Raw genomic sequence first — 24390 nt, 5'->3', positions numbered from 1 at the left:
GAGCAACTTGCATTTATATAGCACCTCCAACGTATGAGTGTCGTGAAACAGAATTTGACACCCCAGCCGTGCATGGAGACATTAGGACAAATGGTCAAAAGATACGTTTCAGGGGTTTCTGAAAGGTGGAGAGAGAGAGGCAGAAAGGATCGCAGGAACTCGAAGATTTAGGTCCTGCAGGAGGCTACAGAGATGGGGAGGGGAGAGGCTACGGAGGGATTGAGCCACCCCTACCCCAGCCTCCACTGCCTGGATTCCACCCTGTGGCACCCATTTCTGCCATTAGCTTTGGATCGAATCTGGTGGAGTTAGCTCTGGTCCCAGTCAGCTGAGAGCTTTCCGCTTTTAGCTGTTGCTCTGAAGAATGTCGGCTTGGCTTAGGTACTGTTGGTTAAATTAATTACTTTCTAATTAATTGAAGTGTGAGCATTAACACCAGCTAGGGATGCCTTCCTCCTGTGAGCTAGCTGGTACACCTCGTTGGCCTTTTGTCATATTGCTTCAGGAGGGCAAGACAAGTAAAGGTTAATCCAGACCGAAAGCAAAAGGCTTTGTGTTGGCACGTGTGCAGTCGCGACCTGTGGAGGATAGATAGCAGCTTTGAAAGCAGGATGTAATCTGACAAAAATAGGTCTCGGTGGGCCCCCCCCCCCACACCCAACCCCCACATCCCAAAACAAAAGCGCAACTGGTTCAGGTTTATAACCGGTGAGAGCAAGCAGATGTAAAGACAGAATTCTTGCTGTTTCAACAAAAACCTTTTTGTCTCGGTCGGGAATTCTGTTCTGTTTAAAAAATTCCAACTGTGAGACATAAAAATTTCAACCTTTACTCGGCAGCTGCAACTTTTTTGACTTCCTTTTGGGTGAACTTTTTGTTTGAATCGGACAGCGTTAATCAAGAAAAGCTTATTTTAAGCGTTAGCGTTGGCACCATTGTGTGAATGATCTGGTGGGCAGTTATTGAGACTGTAAAGGGGGTGATAGTGTCACTCGATAGTCATTAGTGTCGGGGACTTTAGCATTTCAGCTGCCTGCATTTATTCACTCACACAGTTGAGCAACAAAATTGCAGAATACCCATCTTCAAATCCTCTGAAAGCAGCAACTTCTTTAGAATGTTGCAGCCGTGACAGTAGCCCTCCAGGCCCTGTAGAATGGCATCTTGTTCCCCCATGAATCAATACCAAAATCCTCTTTCTCACAATACAAAGCCCACATCTATGAGAGAATTTTACACCCCATCACCCAGAGGGGCTGGGATGGGGGGGGGGGGGGGGGGGGGGGGGGGGCGGTTCATGTAACAGAGCACATATTGCCACCCCATTATCTACCCGCCCACCCCCAAGTGGTCCTCCATACTATGGTGGACGTGTAAGGCGCCTGCCAGCCCGTCCGCTCTTAGATATATTGAAACCCTTAACTGTCCAATTAACAGGCACTTAAGGGCTTCATTACACCAAAATCCCCCCCCCCCCCCCCCCCCCCCCCCCCCCCCCCCCACCCCACCCCCCGGCATCCCCATATCCTTTCGTCTTGGGACTCCTTGCAGAGTTCCAGCAGTGGCCTCTACTGAGTTCTGGTCCTGCTGACGTTTCTCAGCTGGAGCTCCCAAGGGTGGGATTTCCTTTCCCTGAGGAAGGGGTGGAAGTCCCACTCTCAGCTATTCAGGCCGCCCTGAGAGTATGATCACTGCAGATGGCTTTTTTAAAAGTTAGACTGCTCAAAAGCGACTTTTCTACTCATGGAAGTGGGGGTTGACAGGGGCGAGCAGAATGCTCCCCACTTAATATTCACCCCTGAACTTAGTGATTCACATCAGTCTCATGACTGGACTTGCATCGTTGTTTATCCCCTGCACTGCATCACCGGTGCTGCCCTTTCAGCCTTTTCCCACCACCTTCCCTGCTTCAAAAAAAACTACTGGAAACTTTCTCTTCAACTCCCTCACATTTTGGCCACCCATTAACTCATCCGCCTATTTCCCCCCCCCCCCGATCATGTGTTCCACCCGGGATCACCTTTCCAAAGTGGGAACCACCACAAGTGTGCAAGTAGCTGATGGTGTGTCTACGCGCTCTGACTTCAAAAACTTTTCCTCATTTTCAGATCTCTCTGAGGAACTTCCCATTCGGCCCATCACACATCATGTGCCACTCAAATATCTAACTGATCTGTAGCTTAACGCCATCTACCCACCTTTATACCCATCTTACCAACCCTTTATCTAACATAACTGTCAATCTCCGTGATTAAATGTTCAACAGACTCCTCCGCTTCAACAGCCTTTTTGGAAGAGAAAGTTCCAGATTTTCACTCTGTCAATGTGACAGACAATAGGTATATTACCTAAATCCTCTAATCCCAAAATTTCTGTCAATATCTGACTTATATAAAAGGCCATATCCACCGCTTCCACTAAGCTTAATGTCTCAGCAGCCAAAGTGCTTTTGACCACTCTCCTTATTTTCTTTGTTTCCCACACAAGAGGGCAACATTTACCATTGTTCCCCAAAAGGAAAATTATAAAACCTCCTGCGCTTGAAACTCCATCACATAAATTTGCATAGGACACATCACTATAAACTATGAGTTTCAAATGCCTAGGATCACCTAAAACAGGGAACTTCAAAACACACTCCTGCATTTTTAGTTTGGCCAACACTTTATTTGCTCTTATTATGTCTTCCACTTTGGGATCATTCACCTTTGTATTCAACTCTAAAACATCAAAACTCACGTCCGGTCTAGTCTGTCTTCCTAACCAGTTCAGTTGCCCAATTAAACTTCACAGTTGCTCTTTTTCTATCTTCGAAACTATTGCGTCTTTTTGTGAAACCCGGCCATGACTAATTGGATTGGATTGGATTGGATTGGATTTGTTTATTGTCACGTGTACCGAGGTACAGTGAAAAGTATTTTTCTGCAAGCAGCTCAACAGATCATTCAGTACATTGGAAGAAAGGGAATTAAACAGAATTCAAGAAAGTACATGAGAATACATAATAGGGCTACACAATATATACAATGTAACTACATAAGCATTGGCATCGGATGAAGCAGACAGGGTGTAGTATTAATGAGGACAGTCCATAAAAGGGTCGTTTAGGAGTCTGGTGACAGTGGGGAAGAAGCTGTTTTTGAGTCTGTTCGTCCGTGTTCTCAGACTTCTGAATCTCCTGCCCGATGGAAGAAGTTGGAAAAGTGAGTAAGCCGGGTGGGAGGGATCCTTGATTATGCTGCCTGCTTTCCCCCGGCAGCGGGAGGTGTAGATGGAATCAATGGATGGGAGGCAGGTTCGTGTGATGGACTGGGCGGTATTCACGACTCTTTGAAGTTCCTTGCGGTCCTGGGCCGAGCAGTTGCCATACCAGGCTGTGATGCAGCCCGAGAGGATGCTCTCTATAGTGCATCTGTAAAAGTTGGTAAGGGTTAATGTGGACATGCTATTGGACTGATGCTTTCCAAGTAAGATTGCTGACGTAAAGTTGCCCCTAACTGAGTCTGTCCGATTTCCAAACCAATATATTTAAATGCACCAGAAGCCTGACTTCCAACCCTGAGTTCTTTCCTCAAACCAGAGATTACAATAGCTTCAAAATCACTAGTCCCACCCCGCAAAAAATCATCAACATGCATCATGAAGATGCCAGCAAGATTTCCTTTATAGTGCCAGTAAAACATTGCAGGATCTGCTTTCAACTGGCAACAGCCTAACTTTAACAAGACTGACCTTACCGAAAAGTACCACACTCTAGATGCATCATTTAATCCATATACACATTTGTTCAACTTCCACAGTACCCCTTCTGTGTTAGCTGCTTCTTTAGGAGGATGGAGAAAAATGTCTCTCTGGAGCTGATGCCCCTGCAAAAAGGCAGCTTTTATATCTATAGATTTGCAGTCCCATGCCTTTGTGGCGAATAGAGCCAAGAAGATCTTTAAAATAACCTTTCCTGCTGTAGGTGAATCTACCCTTAAGTCCTGATCGTCTAAGTTTTCTTCAAATCCCCTTGCCACAAGCCTGGCCTTTGCCTTATAAGTTCCATCTGGAAGAACCTTTTCTGTACAAATCCATCTGTGGGATAGAGCTTTTTGTCCCCTATCCGGTACTTCCGTGTATACCCAAATTCACTCCAACTATGCAATTCTTGCTGTTTAGCATCTTTGATAACTTTTTCATCTAATTTATTTGAAGCCACCAAAATCTCACGTGCATGTGGGCTTCTACTTCTATTAGTATTCGTAGTCTTACTCTTGTTCCGAGATCTTGATAAACTACATCCCCTTTCCTGCCTGGTATCTCGTTCTGTACTGCTACTGCTTGATCTTTCTCTTCTGTAGCGGGATGTCCTTTCAATAGTTCTCGACCTTTTCCTGCGAACCTGTTCACTATCCGATGTACTATCTGAACTAGCACTGTGTTTCTGTGCCCTCCATTTTTGAACTTCGTTTTCCCAATCCATTGTCTTAGCTTCCTCCCCTGAATGCTGTACATTCAACCAATGTTTATACTTTCCAGTGGCCTTCCCTGCTCTACAAATAACAGTTACATCCTTCCATTGACTAGACCCTTCAGGCAAGTATGTCACTTTTGTACCAACCTTTGGCAGTTGCCCTTTCGGAAAAATGGCCTGATCTAATTTATCAAAAGTGTCGTGTTCCTCTACAGAAACGCTGTCTATATCATTTAACTGGTCCTCATAGTTCTGTAACACATATGTACCAGATGACTCTGGTTCCTCGTCTTGTCTGTCTGCTCTGTCTAAATTTGAAAATTTGTAATCAGTACCCATTATCCTTGATGAATGTACCCTAACAGTTTGATTACCATGTTGCAAAATAAATGTTTTGCCATCTATGCCTATGATCTTCCCTAGGCCTTTCCATTCAATAGAATTGTCTCTCTTATAGTATACCATTTCTCCTTGTTGAAAAACGGCATCTGATGGCCGTACATTATGTCTTAAAGCTCTGCGAATTCTTTCAGAGACTTCTGCTTCCAAAAAAGCTTTTCTACTGCTATGTAACGCGTTTAAATGTTCAGCAAAACCTGAGCTAATTGTAGTCCCTTCCCAAGCTGGAGGCTGGTCATCCAAAATGGAGGGAATTTTAGGATTTCTGCCAAACACTAATTGATAAGGACTATAGCCCCCAACCATCTGCAATGAATTCTTTGCATGTACCGCCCATACTAAAGCTGAATTTAGCGTGCAGTTTGGTCGATCTCCCAAAATTTTCCGAAGCATGTCATCGATAACAGCTTGATTTCTTTCGCAGACACCATTACTAAACGGGCTTTCGGCAGCCGTGTTCATAACTCTGATATTCATGTTTTCACACATATCCCTAAACTCACCATTAGCAAATTCTCCCCCATTGTCCGTAAAGAATTTTGCTGGTGGCCCCATTCCTTTCCCGATCCATTTTTCCACAATTTTGTCCAAAATTACTCTCTTTACTTCGTACAATCGTTGATTGACTAAATCTGGTAGCTAAATCTACAAAATGCAAAATAAATATATTATTTGCTTTATCCCAGATCTTAAGGTCCATTGCCACAATGTCATTAAAACCCCTGGCCAAAGGTAGGGTTACTATCGGTCGTGCTGGTGTCCTTCTGTACTTCCTGCACACTTCACAGCGATCACTAACCTGTTCTATCAGCTTAGAATAGTCATCATCCCTTATCCCTGCATCCTTTAATAAATTTTTCAGCCTCCGAGGAGACGGATGAGCAAATTGCCTATGCAGTTTTACTACAATAAGCTTTTTACCAGCTAAAGTCGCATTATCAACTGTCATTAATACATCCTTAACCACTCTACTTGAAACATTATTTGTCAATAATGGAATACAATAATGTCCCGACTGTGTAAATTGTAAGTCCACCGTCTTTCCAAAAACTGTTGCCTTATCCCGTTCCATATCCAGCTTCATGTGTGCTTTCTTCATCGACAGTCTGCTCAGAAGCAAAGGTATCTCACTTGATACAACATCCGTGCTAATAAAATGATTCACTCCAGCAATAGTGCAAGGGATCACCACTCTTTTCAGCGACTTCAGAGTATTATCATCCCCAAACCTGAAACTTGTGGAACTTTTAAATTCCTTAACCTTGTTACGATTTTCAGCATCCAATGAGTCCAGATAACATTTTAACCAGTCAATCCCACACACAGTAGATGTGCAGCCACTGTCCAATACAGCACAGTTAAAAGATTCTGCAACCAACACCCTCATTACCGGCTTAAAACAGCTTGTTAATAGGACAATGCCTTCTTTCTGGTCACTATATTTTTCCTCTTCTGATTCTTCCGTGTCATGTGTCGCTTCAAATACTCTATCATAACGAGCTGGACAGTTGAAAGCATAATGGTATTGAGAGTCACATCGAAAACATCGATTTATCATGCCCCGTGCATTTCTGGGGTTCATCCTCCTATTGTAGGTTCTAACTGGGTTTCTGTCTTCATAATTTCCTTGTCTCGGTCTTTTATAGTCTTGAGGCCTGTTCGTAACCATACGATTTTGCCATCCTGTTAGTAGTGTATCTTCCATATTCTGCCTTATAGCAGGCTGACCTATTTGGGTCATCAGAGTCATTGGAAGTGAATTTTCCCCCCAAAAAATTTTTTAAGCTGCTGTCATCTGTTCAAATAAGGTATCGTTATCCATAAACTGAACTCCTGTCAAAACCAGGAGCCTATCCATGTTGCTCACTCTAGCACAGCCAAGTAATTTAAAGGCCAACACAGACTGTGGAAATACCAGCCTGTGTTTCTGCAGCTTTTTATATAGTCTGCCAAATTCCATTATATAGTCTTCCATAGATAAATCCTCCATTTTCCGGAACTTATCAAAATCCAACCATGCTTCATACGCACTTAACAAGTCATCTTTCTTATAAATCTTGTCCATATAAAGTAATAAAGTCGCCAGACCTTCTTCTGAGTCTAACTCTTCTAACTCCAGCTCAGAAAGCACTTTGTTTCAGATTTTACTGCCATATGGTAAAGAAAGAGCCAATGCCATACTTTGTTTTCTCTTTCCTAAAGCAGTCACCTTAGTCCACATAACTACTGCACTTCTCCATTGGTCATATGATTCCCTTTCAGAAAATAGGGGAGGATAATCATAACCAGCCATCTTTGTCCTGGGTTCAGCCATGTTTCCCTCTTTTTTTCCACTCCTTGGTTTGATCTGGAATAATTGTATCTTTCAAGCCTTCACATTTACACAGCACCCATCCTCTGCTACCATTGTTAACATGTACTAGATGCTGTGGTATGAAGCGCCAAGAGTTCAGCTCCTTTTTCACCAACACACCTTTAATGGTTCAAACTCACTCTGCACAGAACTCTACAGATCATCACAAGCTCCAGGGTCCACCTGAAGCCCCTTTACATATCAGTGTCAATCATTGAACACTTAACATAAATGAGACAACTAATTGCAATGTCTTTTAACCCATTACTTAACATTAGCAGCCGTGTGTACCATCTGCAAGATGCACTGCAGGAACTCGCCAAGGATCCTTGGGCAGCAACTTCCAAACCCATGGCCGCCTCCATCTAGAAGCAGAAGGGTGACAGAAACATAGGAACCCCACACCTGGAGGCTCCCCTCCAAGTCACACGGCATCCTGACTTGGAAATATATCCCCGTTCCTTCACTGTTGCTGGGTCAAATCCTGAAACTCCGTCCCGAGCAGCACTGTGGGTGTACCTACACCACATGGACTGCAGCGGTTCAAGAAGGCAGCTCACCACCACCTTCTCGAGGGCAATTAGGGATGAACAATAAATGCTGTATTTTACATCCCACGTAAGAATAAAAAAGAAGTGGTGATTTGATATAGGCTTTTAGCAATATGAAAGGATTTGATAGGGTGGTCATGGAGAAGATGTTTTTACTTGTAGTGACGGCCAGAACTATAGAGGCCATAGATATGAAATCATCTCTAATACATTCAATGGAGAATTCAGAACAAAGTTCTCTACCCAGGGCCTGGTTTGAATGTGGAACCCATTAGTGTAAGTAGTAGGTGAAGTGAAAAAAATAGTCGCAATTATGGAGAAGTTAGATGCACATGAAGAAAGAGGAAAGGGTTATGCTGATAGGGGTGAAGTGATGCAGGCTGGAAGGTGGCTCAAACAGAGCTTAAATTGTACCCTAGCTCAGATGGGCCAAATGGCCTTTTTCTGTGCTACGTTTTGGAATTCTAGCTCATGGTCCTGCCTTGGTACCAAACCGCGACCAGTGAACTCACTCAAACTGAGTCTGTCGACTGTCCCATTGGAGATTTAGCGACGGCTCCTACCTTTGGCTCAGGAATAGGATTCACGCCCACATTTGCCCAGAAGGGCGAAGGTTACACCTCAGTTCTGTTGACTCCTTTTGCCTGTGCCTCTTCCCAGTAAGGTCTCCGAGTTACATTAGCAGCGTCCGCTGGGAAATTGACGAGAATTCTTTCCAAACTCATTTCCTAATTGAGTCCGTCATGCAGAGACACGCTTTTTGAATTATCAGCTAATGGCAGATTTGATACATTCAATGGCATCTTGAGTGGCAAATCACGTGAATATCACTACAATGAATACTGATTAGCCTTGGGCTTCAAGAGTCTGGGCCCTTATGTTGTGAAAGCATTGCATGAGGGTCTGAGAGCAGATTAAAATGTAGGATATGGATACGATCTTTAATCAACTCCTAAATCCCCTATTCTATTATAACATTCACTGGAATGCCCATCAGCACCACTGACATTTGGAGTTCCAATTATCACAACAATGAAACACATTACGACAAACAGCAACAACACAATACTGCTTTAAACCCGTGTTGTAGGTTTTCCGACATGCACTGGTATCGACTTAGCTCGCACAGTTGGTTAGCTTGTTATAATTCATCCTGTTTCGAATCTTGTGGGTGGTAATTAGCCTTGTAACAAATAATCATCTCAATCTGAGGCCAGAGTTAATGATCAATCCACTTCAAATTAGGCGGTGGTGGATTGGCCACAGAGGTCAGACCGAACCAACACAAAATAATTCCATCCCAACACAAAATACTTCAGAGCTAACCAGTTAAAGGGCCAGTCCAAACGCTCCCCTAGTGCTCGGTTGGTTAAGGTGGCGGCGAGCAGCAGAGTCGCAGGCTCGGCTATTCCAGTCTACGCTGCAATCGGCCACCTCACGCCGGCTGATCCCGCGATCGGCCTCAGAAGTTTCCCGGGCTGGAGAATCATGTCCATGGTTCACGCGGCTGATCATCGTCCTTCCGCCTGCGTGGAAGTGCGCACGTCTAATCCACTGGGTGGAAAGGGTATTGGGCTAAGCTGTGATACCCCTGTTGGTGAATAGTCAGGCTGTGAATGGCGAAGCAAGGACAGTGTCGAGGGTGGTAGGATCCAGGGTCAAACCGGGCTAGGGGACTCGCAATATTTGGGGTTGCAGTGGAGCCGGGAGTGCAGGAGGCGAAAGAAGCCGGCATTCTGGCCTTTGCGTCTCTGGTAGCCCGGCGGAGGATTCTTCTTCAGTGGAAGGATGCGAGACCCCCAAGCGTGGAGGCCTGGGTCAACGATATGGCGGGGTTATTAAATTGGAGAGGGTGAAATTTGCCCTAAGGGGATCAGTGCAGGGGTTCTTCAGGAGGTGGCAACCGTTCCTAGATCTCCTGGCAGAACGGTAGAAAAAGGCCGGCAGCAGCAGCAACCCGGGGGGGGGGGGGGGGGGGGGGGGGGGGGAGGGGGGGGGGCGTCCCTTTGTTTTGGGCTGAAGGGACGTGTATATTTATTTTTTGCTAATGTCGGGCGTTAATTTATTTCTTATTTTTTGAATACAGGTGGGGGGGGGGGGGGGTTGGTTCTTTCTGTTCTTAGTATTTTCTGTTATTGATATTTTGTGAAAATTTGAATAAAAATTATTTTTACAAAAAAAGAATAGTCAGGCTGCACTCATTATCTACCCTTAGACACAAAAGGTGGTTCTTGAGGCAAGGTAGAGGGAGACAACCAAGGCTATTCACATTGAAAACATCATTCTCAGCCTTCATAAGCATTCACTTTGTGTGTGATATGTTTCCTACATTTCAACAGTGGTGACTCTTTAAAAGTGCTGCATTCAGAGTGCTTTGGGTGGGGGTTGTGAATGGCACTATATAAATGCAAGTTTTTCCTTTTAATATACAAGTAGAATTTCCTCCTGTCACTCGTATCCCTCCTGGAGCTGTAATCTCTGTTTAACTTGGCAGGAGTGTGGGTGCAGGCTGCAGTCCAGCTAGCTAGGCAGCTGCAGGGGCTACATGCCAGCTGCCAAGATGGGCTGTTTAAAAGGCTGACCTCAGTGCCAGTTACAATAAAAAATTAAACCTATCTGCACCATCACCCCTCATCACTCGCTACCTCTATGCCATCTCATGCCTCCCATCCACCTCTTATAGCACCTCATTCCTGTCCCTGCACCTCCATACACATCCAATTGCCCCTCATGCCAAGCAATCGCACTTCCAAGCCCATGAATCAATAATCCATTATATAGAACCAATGAACTCGAAAGCGATGAAATGGCTTAAATAAGCAATACAAATTGCACAATTGGCAAGGAGTCAGAGAGCCAGAACTGCCAATCAAGCAATGTGTTCCCTGAGGGTCAGCCACCTTAACAGTCTAATGGATTTACCGAGCTCTCCGCCAATCTGCTGACATAAAGATAAAGAGATTTCAAGTGCTTGCAGTTTCTGATACTGACACTTCAAATGGTCTGGATGAATTACACTTTTATTGACCTGTAGCATCAAGATTATTCAGGAAGGCCCTGCCTTCTCAATCTGTCCCTCACCTGAGGTGTGGTGATCCTCAGGTTAATCATCATCAGTCAGTTTTCCCCCTCAAAGGGGAAAGCAGCCTACGGTCATTTGGGACTATGGTGACTTTACAAGCGTAAAATATAAAACAGTTTTTTTTAGAAAGCAGAAAGTTATAAATGAATGGCTTATTATCACTGTGGGGTTCATTGGTTCTATATCGTGGCTAGTTGGTGCATGGGCATGGAAGTGCCATAGCTTGGCATGGGGGATAAGAGGAACCGTAGGAATCGGGTGGGGGGGGGGCATACTTTGTCATGGGGGGCATGAGGGGGAACTTTTGAACTTATCTTTTGAAAGATTCCCTCGTGGGTTCACGATACCTTTGAGGTGTCGTGAACCACGACTCACTGAAAATCTGGTCCGGCACCATGAAAATTGTGGGAGGAATAAGTGGCCCCTATTCTGTAAATGGAGCTGGCCAGGTCGGGAATGCACGGGGATGGTCTTGCAACCCGAACCGGCTCTCACCCGTAATAGATTCTACTGAAAATCAGAAACGCAGGGAGTGGGAATCCAAGGATTGGGTCCTGGCTGCCGTTTCCATCCCTCCATGGAATCCTCCCAACTGCTTGAAAAGCCAGCCCAAAGTTTTCAAAGCTTGAAGTTATCCCTTTTACATAATATTGCTTTGTTTGAACTGAATTTGCATGTGGTGGACTTCAACCTGATTAAATCACTAATCTTTTCCCAGGTTACACCATCTGGAGCTCTTTTCTGGTCAGGTCCTAAGAGATGTCCTCATCCTCTGGAATTCAATCCCAATAATGTAAGTGCCAACTCCCACGCATCCAGTCCATCTCTGCACAATGTTTTGTTCGAGCAAGGGAATAATGATAGAAATGGATCGTGGCTCTATTTCTCTGAGAACAGTATTGAGCTTTCAGAGTGAATGATAGGATGGCTAGTTTTTTTTTTCCTTACCGTAAATCACGGCGTATAAGTCGATTGGCGTATAAGACGACCCCATTTTCCCAAAAATCATGCTTTTGCATATACTTGTCAGCCACAGCGTGCTATTCTTGCATGGGTAATCAGCCTCAAAGTTTCTCCCCAGAGATGCATGTTTTCCTTACCGGTACCGTATAACTTGTAAGGGATCAGATGGGCGATACGAGCTATGTTGTGATGGTGCACAGGAGTTTAAGGCATGCCCACTTGTTGCGTCGGAAGAAGATGACATTTCAAAATGGCGACCACCCACACCCATGATGACGTTTCACTCTTATGCTCAGCATCATCAATTTGACTATTTCGAACAGGCTATTATAAGAGGATAAAATACTTTTCAGAGGGTTAAAGGGAGCAATTAGAAGGCAAAGGTGTTGCGTTGATAGCGTGGTCAGAGATCACCACCGCCTCTGGTCAAGGAGCCTGCCATCTGAACTGGAGGTTGGTGAGATTGTAGGTCTAAAAATAGTATTAATGAAGTGACTTTAGGGAGGATATCTATTGTTGGTTAAACATTGGATTGATTGTCTAAAGACGGGAATATTTCCACAGGAAAGGTCCATCCAAACGGTCTGACCTCTAGGTTGTTGACGGCCGAGTGTGCGGCGTGAATGTTGTGCTTTTACTCCAGATTGAATGTCAGTCCGCTGCTGGGTTCTCACGACTTTCGAAAGGCCAGATGTCAATGGTTTGTTCACAGAGGAAATCCTGTGCCAAGTAATCCTGAGCCTTGTGCTGCTGTTTCATTGAGATATCCAAAGGTAACCCACTCCAAAATCTTTGCTCCAATAGCACCATTTTGTTCCTGGATTTGTGAGGGTGAATGAGGGGTGCACGGAGGGTGGGCCGGTGGGGGGGGGGGGGGGGGGGGGGGGGGTTTACACAGAGGGAAAGGGTTAATACATTACAGCAGATGTGGCATGTTGTAACACATTGGTGCATCCCCTCATTGTACACTTTTCCACAAGCAGAGAGAGAACGAGAATCCTGCCGCTTGTGTAACCAAGGCAACGGCACCCCTTTTAACTTTCTTAATGTTTTCAGCTGCGGTGAAGCTTTCCAGGAAGTGTGACCTTTGGTGCTTTTAAACAGACTTCTACCTGATATCCTCCACATATTGTTCCATTCGCACTCCAGCTTCCTGTTTAACTCCAGGACCGATATTAAATCTCATGGCTTGCGAATGGAGGTGAAGGAGCGGCAATTTAGACATGATCGGGGTTACACTTTTGAAACGGCTGCAAAGGGATTTAGCCCAACAGAAAGGTGCGGCAAAGCCGGGGGGGAGGGGGGTGGGGGGGGGGGGGGGGGGGGGAACCTGTCAGTATTCCATTCTCTTTTATAAGGCTGTCAAATTATTTTAAAAGTTCTTAGATTCTATCAATGTACTCATCACCAGGAAGAGCAGAGAGTTACACCATGAGGACAAGTTAGAGTACATTGAATCGCTACAGTGCAGAAGGAGGCCATTCGGTCCATCGGCAAGAAAGAGCATCCTACCTAGGCCCTATCCCGGTCTCCTCGCCTAACCTCCACATCTTTAGACACTGAGGGGCAATTTAGCGTGACCAATCCATTTAAGCTACACATCTTTGACCTTGTATTTTTTTAAGTATAGATGGTTGAGCAGTGAGGTAAAACTCTGAGGTGATGCATTTTGCTCAGAAGAGTGAGGAGAGCCAGTCTGCGCTAAATTAGATAATTTTAAAAGGAGCCCAAGAAGAAAGCGATCTCGGGGTGTTCGTGCGCAAATGTTTGACGGTGACAGAAAAAGTCAAAGCAACGAGGAAAGCAGATGGGATCCTGTACTTTATAAAATAAAGAGGCATAGAGTCCAAAAGCCAAGAAGTAAAGCACTGCGGATGCTGGAATCTGAAACTGGAACAGAAAATGCTGGAAAAACTCAAAAGTCTGGCAGCATCTGTAGGGCGATAAAACAGAGTTAACGAAACCCAGTACACGCTGGAGGGGCAGCATTTCATCTTCTGATTCAGCATGTTACAGCATTGAGTTCAACAACTTTAGACTGTGACCTTTCTCCTCCATCTTAACCCCTTTTTTATATCCTATACTGGGATAGCACGGCCCCTTTAAGGGTAAACGTGACCGGCTCTAGACCAATCGCGCAGGATCGCACAAACCCCGGCCAATAGAGAGAAAGCGCAGGGCCCTAGGAGCAGGGGCCTGGGCAGTGTAGGCCCCGGAGCTGGAGAGTTGCGACGTATCTCAATAAACCCCTTTTATTATCACTGGAAATCTCCAATGTATTGTCTCGAGCCATTGCATTGGCAATGAGGTAAACGGGTCGATCGTTAAGGCTTCAGCAGTTTGGGATTTGAGGGGGGCCGGGAAGAAGCCTCCAAAGTCAGATGAGAATTGGGAACCTCTTATGGGAGCACCCCAAAAAGTGAGGAAAATGCTAATGACCAGAAAGATAGAACCAGGGATCCGAAGACTGGAGCCAGAACACCAAACGGCTCCACTGTTGCTTCACAGCGAATGAGTTAGCCGGGGATGACCAGCAGGAGGCGATGCTTTTGACAGTTTGTGGGCCTCAAACCTACAACCTGATGAGAAATTTTACGTCCCCAGAGGATCACCACTCAAAACCTTTCGACCTGTTGGTCACGTTGGTCAAGGAGCATTTTAATCCTAGGTGCTCGATCATCCTGCAGCGGTACAAATTCAACTCTGCAGTAGGGATCCCGAAGAGTCCATCTCCGCCTTCATCGCCAGGCTACACCAACAGGCTGAGCACTGTGATGTCGGTGCGGTGCTCAGTGATGTGCTGCGTGATCGTCTAGTTTGTGGAAAAACTCTGCTGAAACTAAAATCACATTGGACAAAGCAACCGAGGTAGCTCAGGCGACGTCATGTTGAGCTCCAAAGCAGGCCAGAAGGGGAAGTGAATCAGTTGTGGGGCGGTACGGCTGCGAGGCGCGTGGGCAGATCAACACGCAAAGTAGAGAACCAGACGCGGTCCTCGGGACCGGATCGAAGACCGAGAACCGGGAAAAGAATGGGTCGTCAGCCCAAGACAGAGGCGGATTGTTTTGGATAAGGGGTGATCGCCCTCCAGAAACTGGCCACTGTCCCGGGTTTGTCTGTCTTCGTTGCAACTGAAGAGGCGAGATTCAGGCTTGTTGCCACGGGAGGCAGAGCGCGTCAGTGAAAAAAGCAAACTGCAGCGGCAGCAATCCACAACAGCACTGAACCAAGGGGAGAAGAGTTCTGAGGAGGAATATGAAATGCACTGTCGGCAAAGTCAATAATACAGCCCCAATCAAAATAACTGCAACTGAATGGAAGGCCTTTGAAAATGGAGGTCGATACCAGGGTGTGGGTTACAGTTGTGAGGTAGCAGACGTTTGATTACATTCGAGATGCGGTTCAGACCCTGGATTTGGATGGCACGACGGCCAAGCTGTCAGCGGGGGAAACTTTTAAAAATTCTTGGGACCGCCAGCAGCACACAAAGAACAAGAGGCCCAGCTGCTTTTGATTGTCGTAGAGGGGCACAGGCCAAGCCTGATGGGAACGAACTGGTTACAGCAAATTAAATTAAATTGGCTGGAAATCTTTCAAACCTCTAACTGTGTTTTTCAAGATGTCCTGTGAAGATGGGAGGACGTGTTTCACAATCCGTTCGGCTGGATCAAGGGTGTGAAGGTCAAAATCTATGTCGACCCGGACTCGACACCGAGGTTTTTTAGGGCCAGACCAGTCCCTTACACCCTGCATCAAAAGGTTGAAGAATTAGAGGAGCTGGGAATAATTAAATCAGTGCAATCCCCCTGACTGGTCAGCCCCCATAGCCCCGAAGCCAGACCGATCAATATGAATATATGGGGTCGATGAACTCACTATTAACCAGACTGCCCAGGTAGATCAGCACCTAATCCCCCGAGTCTAGGACTTCTACGCCCAGCTGGCAGAAGGCCTCACCTGCCCCAAGCCGAACCTCAGCCACACATATCTGCAGTTGGAACGAGTCGAAGAGTCCCAAAGGTTCACCACGATCAGAACACAAAGGCCTATTTTAGTACACAAGGCTACATTTCCACAATTCCTCAGCCTGCGCGATTTTTTAGTGTACCCTGGAAAACCAGAATTGAACCTGGATCCCTGGCGCAGTGAGGCAACAGTCGCCCAATTGACCATTCTATCCCTTAGGTTGGAGGACAAATCAGAACGACCTTTTGCCTTTGCCTCCAGGACCCTCTTGGAATGGGAGTTTGATTACACCAAATTGAAAAGGAGGGATTGGCTGTTATCTGGAGTGTTAAAGGGGCGCCATGGTGGTGCAGTGGTTAGCACTGCTGCCTCACTACGCCGAGGACCCAAATTCGATCTGTGTGGAGTTTGCACATTCTCCCCGTGTTGGCATGGGTCTCATTCCCAAATCCCAAAGACGTGCAAGGTAGGTGAATTGGCCATGCTAAATTGCCCCTTAATTGGAAAAAAAAACCTACAGTGTTAAAAAGTTCCACCAATATGTTTATAGCCAGCAATTTGTCATAATAAGTGACCATAAGCTGCTATTGGATCTTCTGAGAGAGGACAGGTCAATACCTACTCTGCTAGGGTGCAACATTGGGCCTTGATGCTGGAGGCCGACAACTGAACCTTCCAACACCCAGGCCCAGCACCAAAATCTCTAATGTGGACGCATTAAATCAACTCCCCTTAACAAAGCAGGTAACGCCACCACCAGAACGCCAAGAAATCATCTTAGTGCTGAACTTGGACAGTCGCCTAAACATATTTGAAATTGAACCCAGTGAGATCGGGTATTGACCAAGGTGAAGCAGATGATACAAATAGGTTGGCTCCACGAGAGGTCCGAAACAGTTGAGGTCCGACTTAACCTTCAGACATGAACTAACCTGCGAGGATGGAATAATACCCTGGGATTCTCAAGTTGTCATTCCAACCCCATCGGCCAGACCACGAAAAGATGCAAATGTTGGCTGGCAGTTATATTTGGTGACCAGGAATCTGTAAAGCTATTGAGGAAGTGGTACGGCAATGCATTCCCTGCCACGCTCAACAGTCATTACCTCCTTCAGCCAATCCCCATCCCTGGGAGTTCCCTGGGGTACACATCGACTATGCAAGACCCTTTCTTGAGCAGGAAGTTTCTTGTCTTGGTAGACACTCATTCCCATCTCTTGTATGGAGGGTCATTTGGCGTCCACAGTAGCTACACGGCTACTGTGGACGCCTTACGCTGGGTATTCAGCATATAAGTCCTACCAGAAACTATTGTGTCCGATAATGGTACCCCTTTTATTGGGACGATTTCCAACGCTTCATTCTGACAAGTGGAGTCCGGCACACTAGGATGGCCCCATATCATCCTGCATTCAAAGTGTTGGCAGAAAGGGCCATACAGGCTATGAGGAAGCAGTCAAATTGGTCACTGCGCCATCGACTAGTCAACTTCCTATTGTCCAACAACATGACCCTCCATGCCACCATGGGGGTCACGCTGACTGTGTTGCTTGTGAGCTGTCGCTTCAGAACGCTTTTGGACTTGATATTTCCAGATTTGGCGGGAGGGCGGAGGCACGTCAGGCCTCCTAGAAAAATCAACATGCTTCACAAAGGATTGGCCGATCATTCCAGGTGGGTGGCCTGGTTGTAGTTTGGAGCGTTGCCTCGTGTCCACTCTGGTTTGCAGGGTGGATCATGTCCCGATTGGGACATGAATCGCGTGTGGTCAATGTCAAGGGCAGGGCTGTGTAGGAAGTATATCGACCATGTGGGGAGCTGGGGGAACAGTAATTCCCATTCCAGAACAGATGGATCAGAACTAGTGGCTGTTCCAGAGCGAGGGAGCGGGAATTTTAGAGTCAGCCCCGCCAGCAGTCCAGGTAGAAGCTGGCGAGGCGAGCAGCTCTACAAAAGATCTGCAGTCATCTGAACCAGTGTGTTCTGCAGACAACAAGACTACCTCCGAGACAGGCCAGCCAGCTAGGGGACTGAGGAGGTCCATAAAGACTCGAGATCCCCGGACAAACTAACTCTGTGATGAGCTCTTTTCCCTTATGTCTCGTGACCTTGTATATAGCATTTGTATATAGCTTACATTGAGGCTTTGCAACCCGGCTCGGGACCAATCGCGCAGGAGCAGGCAAACCCTGGCCGATGGAGAGAAAGGTGGGACCCTGGGAACAAGGATCCTGGCACTGTGGACCTTGGTGCCGGAGAGTTAAGACCTATCCAGCACTGCTCTGTGTATCTAGTTGCTTTTTCCTACTGTTAATAAAACCCTTTTATTATTACTAGAAGGCTCCTTGAGCCACCACGCATACATTTTTTGTCTCCATGCAAAAACCCTCTGTCTCTTGTGCTTAAGGTTGCTCCATCTTGTTGCAATTTCCCCCAGCTCCAGATTAACATCCGGCACATTTTCCCTCTCATTAGTTCTGACGAAAAGTCAATCGGACTCGAAACGTTAACTCTGTTTCTCTCCTTACAGACGCTGCCAGTCCCGTTGAGTTTTCCAGCATGCCCCCTTCTTGCTTGCTGATAAAACACTAGTTCAGCACCAGCTGAGCTACAGTGTCCAATCCGGCACAACCTTGAGAACAAAAGATATTTGAGGAGGGACTTGAAATCTTTGGAGAGGGTCCAGAGGAGATTTACGAGGACGGCTCCAAGGATGAGGGATTATAACTATGCCGCTAAACTGGAGAGGAAGCTGGGTTATCCTCCTTCCAGCAGAGAAGGTGAAGAGGAGATTTGATAGAGGTGTTTAAAAATCATGAAGGGTTTGGAAAGAGTAAATAACAAATTTTTTTCCCCAATAACCAAAGGGTGGGTAAAAGCACAGATTTAAGGTGATTGATGAGAAAACACAGAGAGGCGTCAGGAGGAAAATTGTGTTTTAAGGAGATGAATGGTTGGGAGCTGGAATGTTAACGTGGCAGATAACCGATTCAGTAATATAGAATTGGATAAATAGTTGAAGGATAGGTTTTGCAATGATATAGGAAAAGAAAGGGGCTGGGGAGCCTTGTGTGCTGTGATTAAGTTTAAAAATTTGAAAGGATTTGATAGGGCAGTGTTACGGTACTTAGGCAGACCTTAGGATGTAGGGGGAGATCCGGTTAGGGACCAATAATATATTGTTTAAAGTTGATGATGGTTGAAATTCAAGATTCCTGCCCTTGGCATAAAGCCACAAGATTCCACAGGTTTTGAACAAATAATAACAAACTTTACTATGCAAGTTCAGAAAGCTAAAACAATTTACAATGTCTATCTTACACGGTGGTACAGCAGTTGGATCTGCATGACACCAACACACGATTGGCAATGTACACCGGTGAACTGTTGGCCATTGCTGGAACCACAATGGTGGTTGACGGACAACAGTCGGTACGACTTCAATTGATCAGAGTCAAGGGACTTGGCCCTGGCCTGCTAGGCCGAGATTGGCTAAAATGTCTGCACCTGGACTGACAGCAAATTTTCCAAAATGGGATCTGGGGGCCTGTACAGAGTGCTGGGAAAACACCCTGGGGTTTTCCAATCAGGACTGGGAAAAATAGAAGGGGCCATGGCAAGAATTCAGGTTGACTCGGACGCACACAGGCCTCGCCCCGTCCCTTACGGTTTGTTAGCAAAAGTTGAGACTGACCACAGCCGACTCAAAGGCCTTAGACTCTTTGGACCAGTACCTTTGTTGATTGGGCGACATCGGTGGTCCCGGTAATCAAACCGGACAGGATGGTCAGACTGTGTGGGACTATAAGTTGACGGTCAACTGCCCCTCTTGGTTGGATGGATACCCGATGCCCCACATCGAGGACCTTTACGTAACATTGGCCAGTGGACCCTCATTTACGAAGCTCTGTATGAGCGATGTGTATTTGCAGTTAGAATTGGACCCTGCCTCCCAAAGATATGTCACTAGAAACACCCATAGAGGCCTTCACGAGTACTCCAAACTGCCCTTTGGAGTGTGGTGGGCCTGTGCCATATTCCAGAGGGACAAAAACATACCCAGAGGTTTACTAAGAGTAGCAGTCTATCTGGATGACGTATAGTCACAGGGGAATCAGAGCAGGAGCATTAATGTATTTTTTGGGGTGACCACATGAATAAACAATCCTCTTAAACCCTTGACAATTGTCCACACATTCCGGAGGTAAAACACACACACACATCTTCCTCTCAAAAGCAGACAGTAGGGACGGGAATAGGGTTTAACAGTAGTTCTCTATCACCCATATCGATAAGGAATGATACTAATTCAGCATGTTTGCGTGATGTGCCAGCGAAATGAGGTGGTAACCATGATTGTGAGGCTAAGGAATTCATGCCTGTAATATCTCTTACAAGTTATATTTCTAACCCTGTCATTAGTTAGTAAAGGTCAATTAGTGGGAGAGGTGAGGTATTGGGAGGGGTAAGGTAGAAGAGAGGTGACCCCAAGTCTTTCTGATAACAACACAAGAAATAGTGTTCTTATATCCTCATTTACTGAGCCATTCTGCATAGTACGAAAGATTCCAACTCCGGCAATCCCCAAATTCAACAAATTCAGAACTAATGACTAAACTTCCCCCACGTATAACAGTGATATCCCTTTTCTGGTCTATCTGAAGAATGACCATTCAGCGCCTCAAGTCTTCTTTGCCAGTCAATAAGATCGTGTGTGATCTGATTGCAGCTTTGCTTGCCCTTATATGCCTGTCTCCAATAACCCTTGACTCCCTTGTCAATTAAAAAATCTGTATCCATCCTCTTCAGCTTCATTATAATGTTAAATCAGTCGATGATGCAAGCATTTTAGTTAACCTGCACTGTGGGCGCAGAAATATCGAACGTAAGAATAAAGCCACCAAACCTTAAAGGACTACCAATGAAAATCACTTGTGCTGGAAATGCGGAACCCATTTGCACCAAAACGGGTCATAAAGAGTGAATCTTGATGGGAATGGGATAAATTCAGCTGGAGGCAATGAAACTATAAAATGTAAATTTCGCCACAGTCCCAGGGGAACATAGGCTGCTCTCCCCTTTGAGAGCAGACTGGTGGTGATTTAAACGGAGGGCCACCGCACCTTGGGTGAGGGACAAGATTGAGAAGACGAAGCCTTCATAAATAACCTCAGCCGGTACAGGAATTGAACCTGCGCTGTTGGCGTCGCTCCGCATCGCAAACCTGCCATCCATCTAACTGAGCTAACCCACTCCCAGAGACAATAAAATGTTCCAAGGAACACAGTGTTGTGGGAATTGTAGAACTCTTTGTAGAGGGAAACTGGACTTGAAGTGGACACTCTGGACTTTCCGCAGGGAACTCCCTCAGGAGATGAATTGGCTGGAGTCCACGATTGAGTACATTGTGCAAGACCTATTCAACCAACAGCCTGAATGGGTTGATGGCCAATTTTAGTTTGTCTCACCTTTATTCTGTATGGAGCAGTTACGGGGAGGTTTCCATTTGGAGTGCTTGCAGAGGGGAAGTTAGTGTGGGTGAGTCAGAGGGGAGTGGAAGAGTCAGGATTCGGCACCAGTCATTCTTCAGATTGACCAGAAAAGGGATATCACTGTTATACGTGGGGGAAGTTCAGTCATTAGTTCTGAATTTGTTTAGTTTGGGGATTGCCTGAGTTGGAATCTTTCAGAATATCCAGAATGGCTCAGTAAATGAGGCTAACTGAAGTACAATTACAGAGGGAATGTTTAGGTAGGTACTTCACCATGATGGGAATTAACCGCAAAGTTCCCTTTTGAAATGAAAAAATGAAATGAAAATCGCTTATTGTCACGAGTAGGCTTCAAATGAAGTTACTGTGAAAAGCCCCTAGTCGCCACATTCCAGCACCTGTTCCGGGAGCTGAACCGTGCTGCTGGCTTGTCTTGGTCTGCTTTCAAAGCCAGCGTTTTGGCCCAGTGAGCTAAACAGCCCCTAGTGAGCTAAACCACCCCTTTTATTCTCTACATTTGAGGTGTCGGTTCCAAGTTAAATTGTTCATTATAGCTATGCAATAATTGGGCAGGGTTATGCAATTCAAGTAGATCATTACATTTGAAGAATTAGCACCGGTACAAATTCAATGAGCCAACTCGATTCCTACTGTGCAGTAATTTCTGCTGCATTTTCAGATATAAAACTGTCAGCACTCCAAACATTATTGATGGCAATGGCAAGACTTTAAGTTACAAACCAGAGTGTGCAAGTCCCTGTTCACAATCTGAACACACATACGCCACACACAAACACAAATGGACACCTCTTATACCCTGTCGGGGCTTTCAGGTGAATGTAGTCCACAGTCTCTGCTTGTTTTTAAAAAGCTGTAGTAAATGGACGATTTGAAATGTTCTGTAATGTTTATTAGAGATTGGCAACATGACATCATGGACTTGATTCATCTAAATGGGAACAAAGTCCCAGAGCTTGCAGCGCCGAGAAACACATGGCTATACAACACCACTCAAATTAAACAAGGGGCCTTGGTGGGAAAGGCACAGCTTGTGTCGGACATCGCCCTGTTTTCTACACAGAGGAGCTCCCCTCATCATAATTCCTCAGTGTAGCGAGAGATCAGGCATCCCAATCTCTGACACCCCTAAGCACATTATGAGAGGGTCCCGCCAGCAACCTCCCCTCTCCAGCACCAATTCAGGGCACCCCTGGCCTGATCAGCAGTACACAGAAAATGCTAGCTTGGCACCTTGGCAGTGCCATCTGGGCATGCACCTGGGGGGCTCCAATCCCCTGGGAGATCCCCACAAGTGCCATTCCATCTGGTCCCCATTTGTTGAGACCCGTTTTTCCCCCCAAAAATATACTTTATTCATAAAATCTATAATCAACATGACAGAACATTTCGAATTGTCTTGCCTGTACATTTCCATCAGAGTTACACATTCCCTTGACTTTCTTCCATTCAATTGGGATGACATTACACACATATCCCTCTTTACGTTACAATTCCTTCTTAAATATTTACATTGTCATGTTTCTTTTATACATTGGAGTGTTAACGACCCAGACCGAGGGGTTTTACACTGTTACCAACCCCTCGGTGTACATTTGCTGGTAAGACCTTACACAGTGGCCTTTCCCCATTGCGCCTTGGCTGCAGCTGCCCCAAGCTTGAGTGCGTCCCTCAGCACGTAGTCCTGGACCTTGGAATGTGCCAGTCTGCAACACTCAATCGAGGACAATTCTTTGCACTGGAAGATCAGCAAGTTTCGGGCAGACCAAAGAGCGTCTTTCACCGAGTTGATGACCTTCCAGCAGCAGTTGATGTTTGTCTCGGTGTGTGTCCCTGGAAACAGTCCGTAGAGCACAGAGTCCTGTGTTACTGAGCTGCTCGGGATGAACCTTGACAAATCCCACTGCATCTTTCTCCAGACCTTCTTTGCAAAGGCACATTCCACAAGGAGGTGTGTGACTGTCTCATTTCCCCCACAGCCACTCCGAGGGCAGCGTGCAATGGTGCTGAGCCTTCGGGTGTACATGAAGAATCTGACAGGGAGGGCCCTTCTCACCACCAGCCAAGCTAGGTCTTGGTGCTTGTTTGAAAGTTCTGGTGATGAGGCGTTCTGCCAGATGACTCTGACAGTCTGCTCAGGGAACCATCCAACGTCTTCCACAGTCTCCTTTTCCCTGAGGGCCTCGAGGACATTACGTGCTGACCACTGCTTCATTGCCTTGTGGTCAAAGGTGTTTTCCTGCAAACATTTTTCCACGAGGGACAGGTGGTACGGCACGGTCCAACTACTTGGAACGTTCCGCGGCAATGAGGCCAGGCCCATCCTTCGTAACACCGGGGACAGGTAGAACCTCAGTATGTAGTGACACTTGGTGTTTGCATACCTGGGGTCTACGCACAGCTTGATGCAGTTGCACACAAAGGTGGCCATCAGGATGAGGGAGACGTTGGGTACGTCCCTCCCTCCTTTACCCAGAGGTTTGTACATGGCGTCCCTTCGGACACGGTCCATCTTGGATCTCCAGATGAATTTGAAGATGGCCCGGGTGACTGCTGCGGCGTAGAATCGGGTAATGGGCCAGACCTGAGCTACGTGCAGTAGCACCGAGAGTACCTCACACCTGATGACCAGGGTTTTGCCCGCAATGGAGAGGGAGCATTGCTCCCACCAGCCCAGTTTCTGTCTTACCTTGGCAATGCGCTCCTCCCAGGAGACCCGTTTTTTTTTCCAAAAATATACTTTATTCATAAAATTTATAATAAACTTTATAGAACATTTCAAATTGTCTTGACTGTACATTTCCATCTGAGTTACATTCATTTGTCTTTCTTCAATTCAATTGGGATAACGTTACACACGTATCCTACAATAAGTTACAGTTCTTTCTTAAATATTTACATTGTTTTGCTTCTTTCATACATTGTGGTATTGAAGACCCGGACCGAGGGGCTTTACACTATTACCAACCCCTCGGTGTACATTTGCTGGTCAGACCTTACACAGTGGTCTTTCCCCATCGCGCCTTGGCGGCAGCTGCCCCAAGCTTTTTATGCGTCCCTCAGCACGTAGTCCTGGACCTTGGAATGTGCCAGTCTGCAACAATCGGTTG

The 24390-nt window shown here is 46.1% G+C and overlaps 1 protein-coding gene across 1 annotated transcript in view; it reads left to right on the top strand.

Moving 5' to 3' along the window:
* The window catches only part of LOC119973637 (ubiquitin-like modifier-activating enzyme 1 Y), a 354147-nt gene that overhangs the window by 141634 nt on the left and 188123 nt on the right, over positions 1-24390 (top strand). Inside the window, exon 16 of the mRNA XM_038812018.1 lies at positions 11560-11634. Coding sequence (XP_038667946.1) covers positions 11560-11634 — 75 coding nt within the window. The remainder of the gene's footprint in view (positions 1-11559; positions 11635-24390) is intronic.

Source organism: Scyliorhinus canicula, chromosome 11 (genome assembly GCF_902713615.1).
Source record: "Scyliorhinus canicula chromosome 11, sScyCan1.1, whole genome shotgun sequence".
NCBI lineage: Eukaryota > Metazoa > Chordata > Chondrichthyes > Carcharhiniformes > Scyliorhinidae > Scyliorhinus > Scyliorhinus canicula.
The sequence above is the reverse complement of the archived record's forward strand: the minus strand, read 5'-3'. Positions and strand labels throughout refer to the sequence as shown.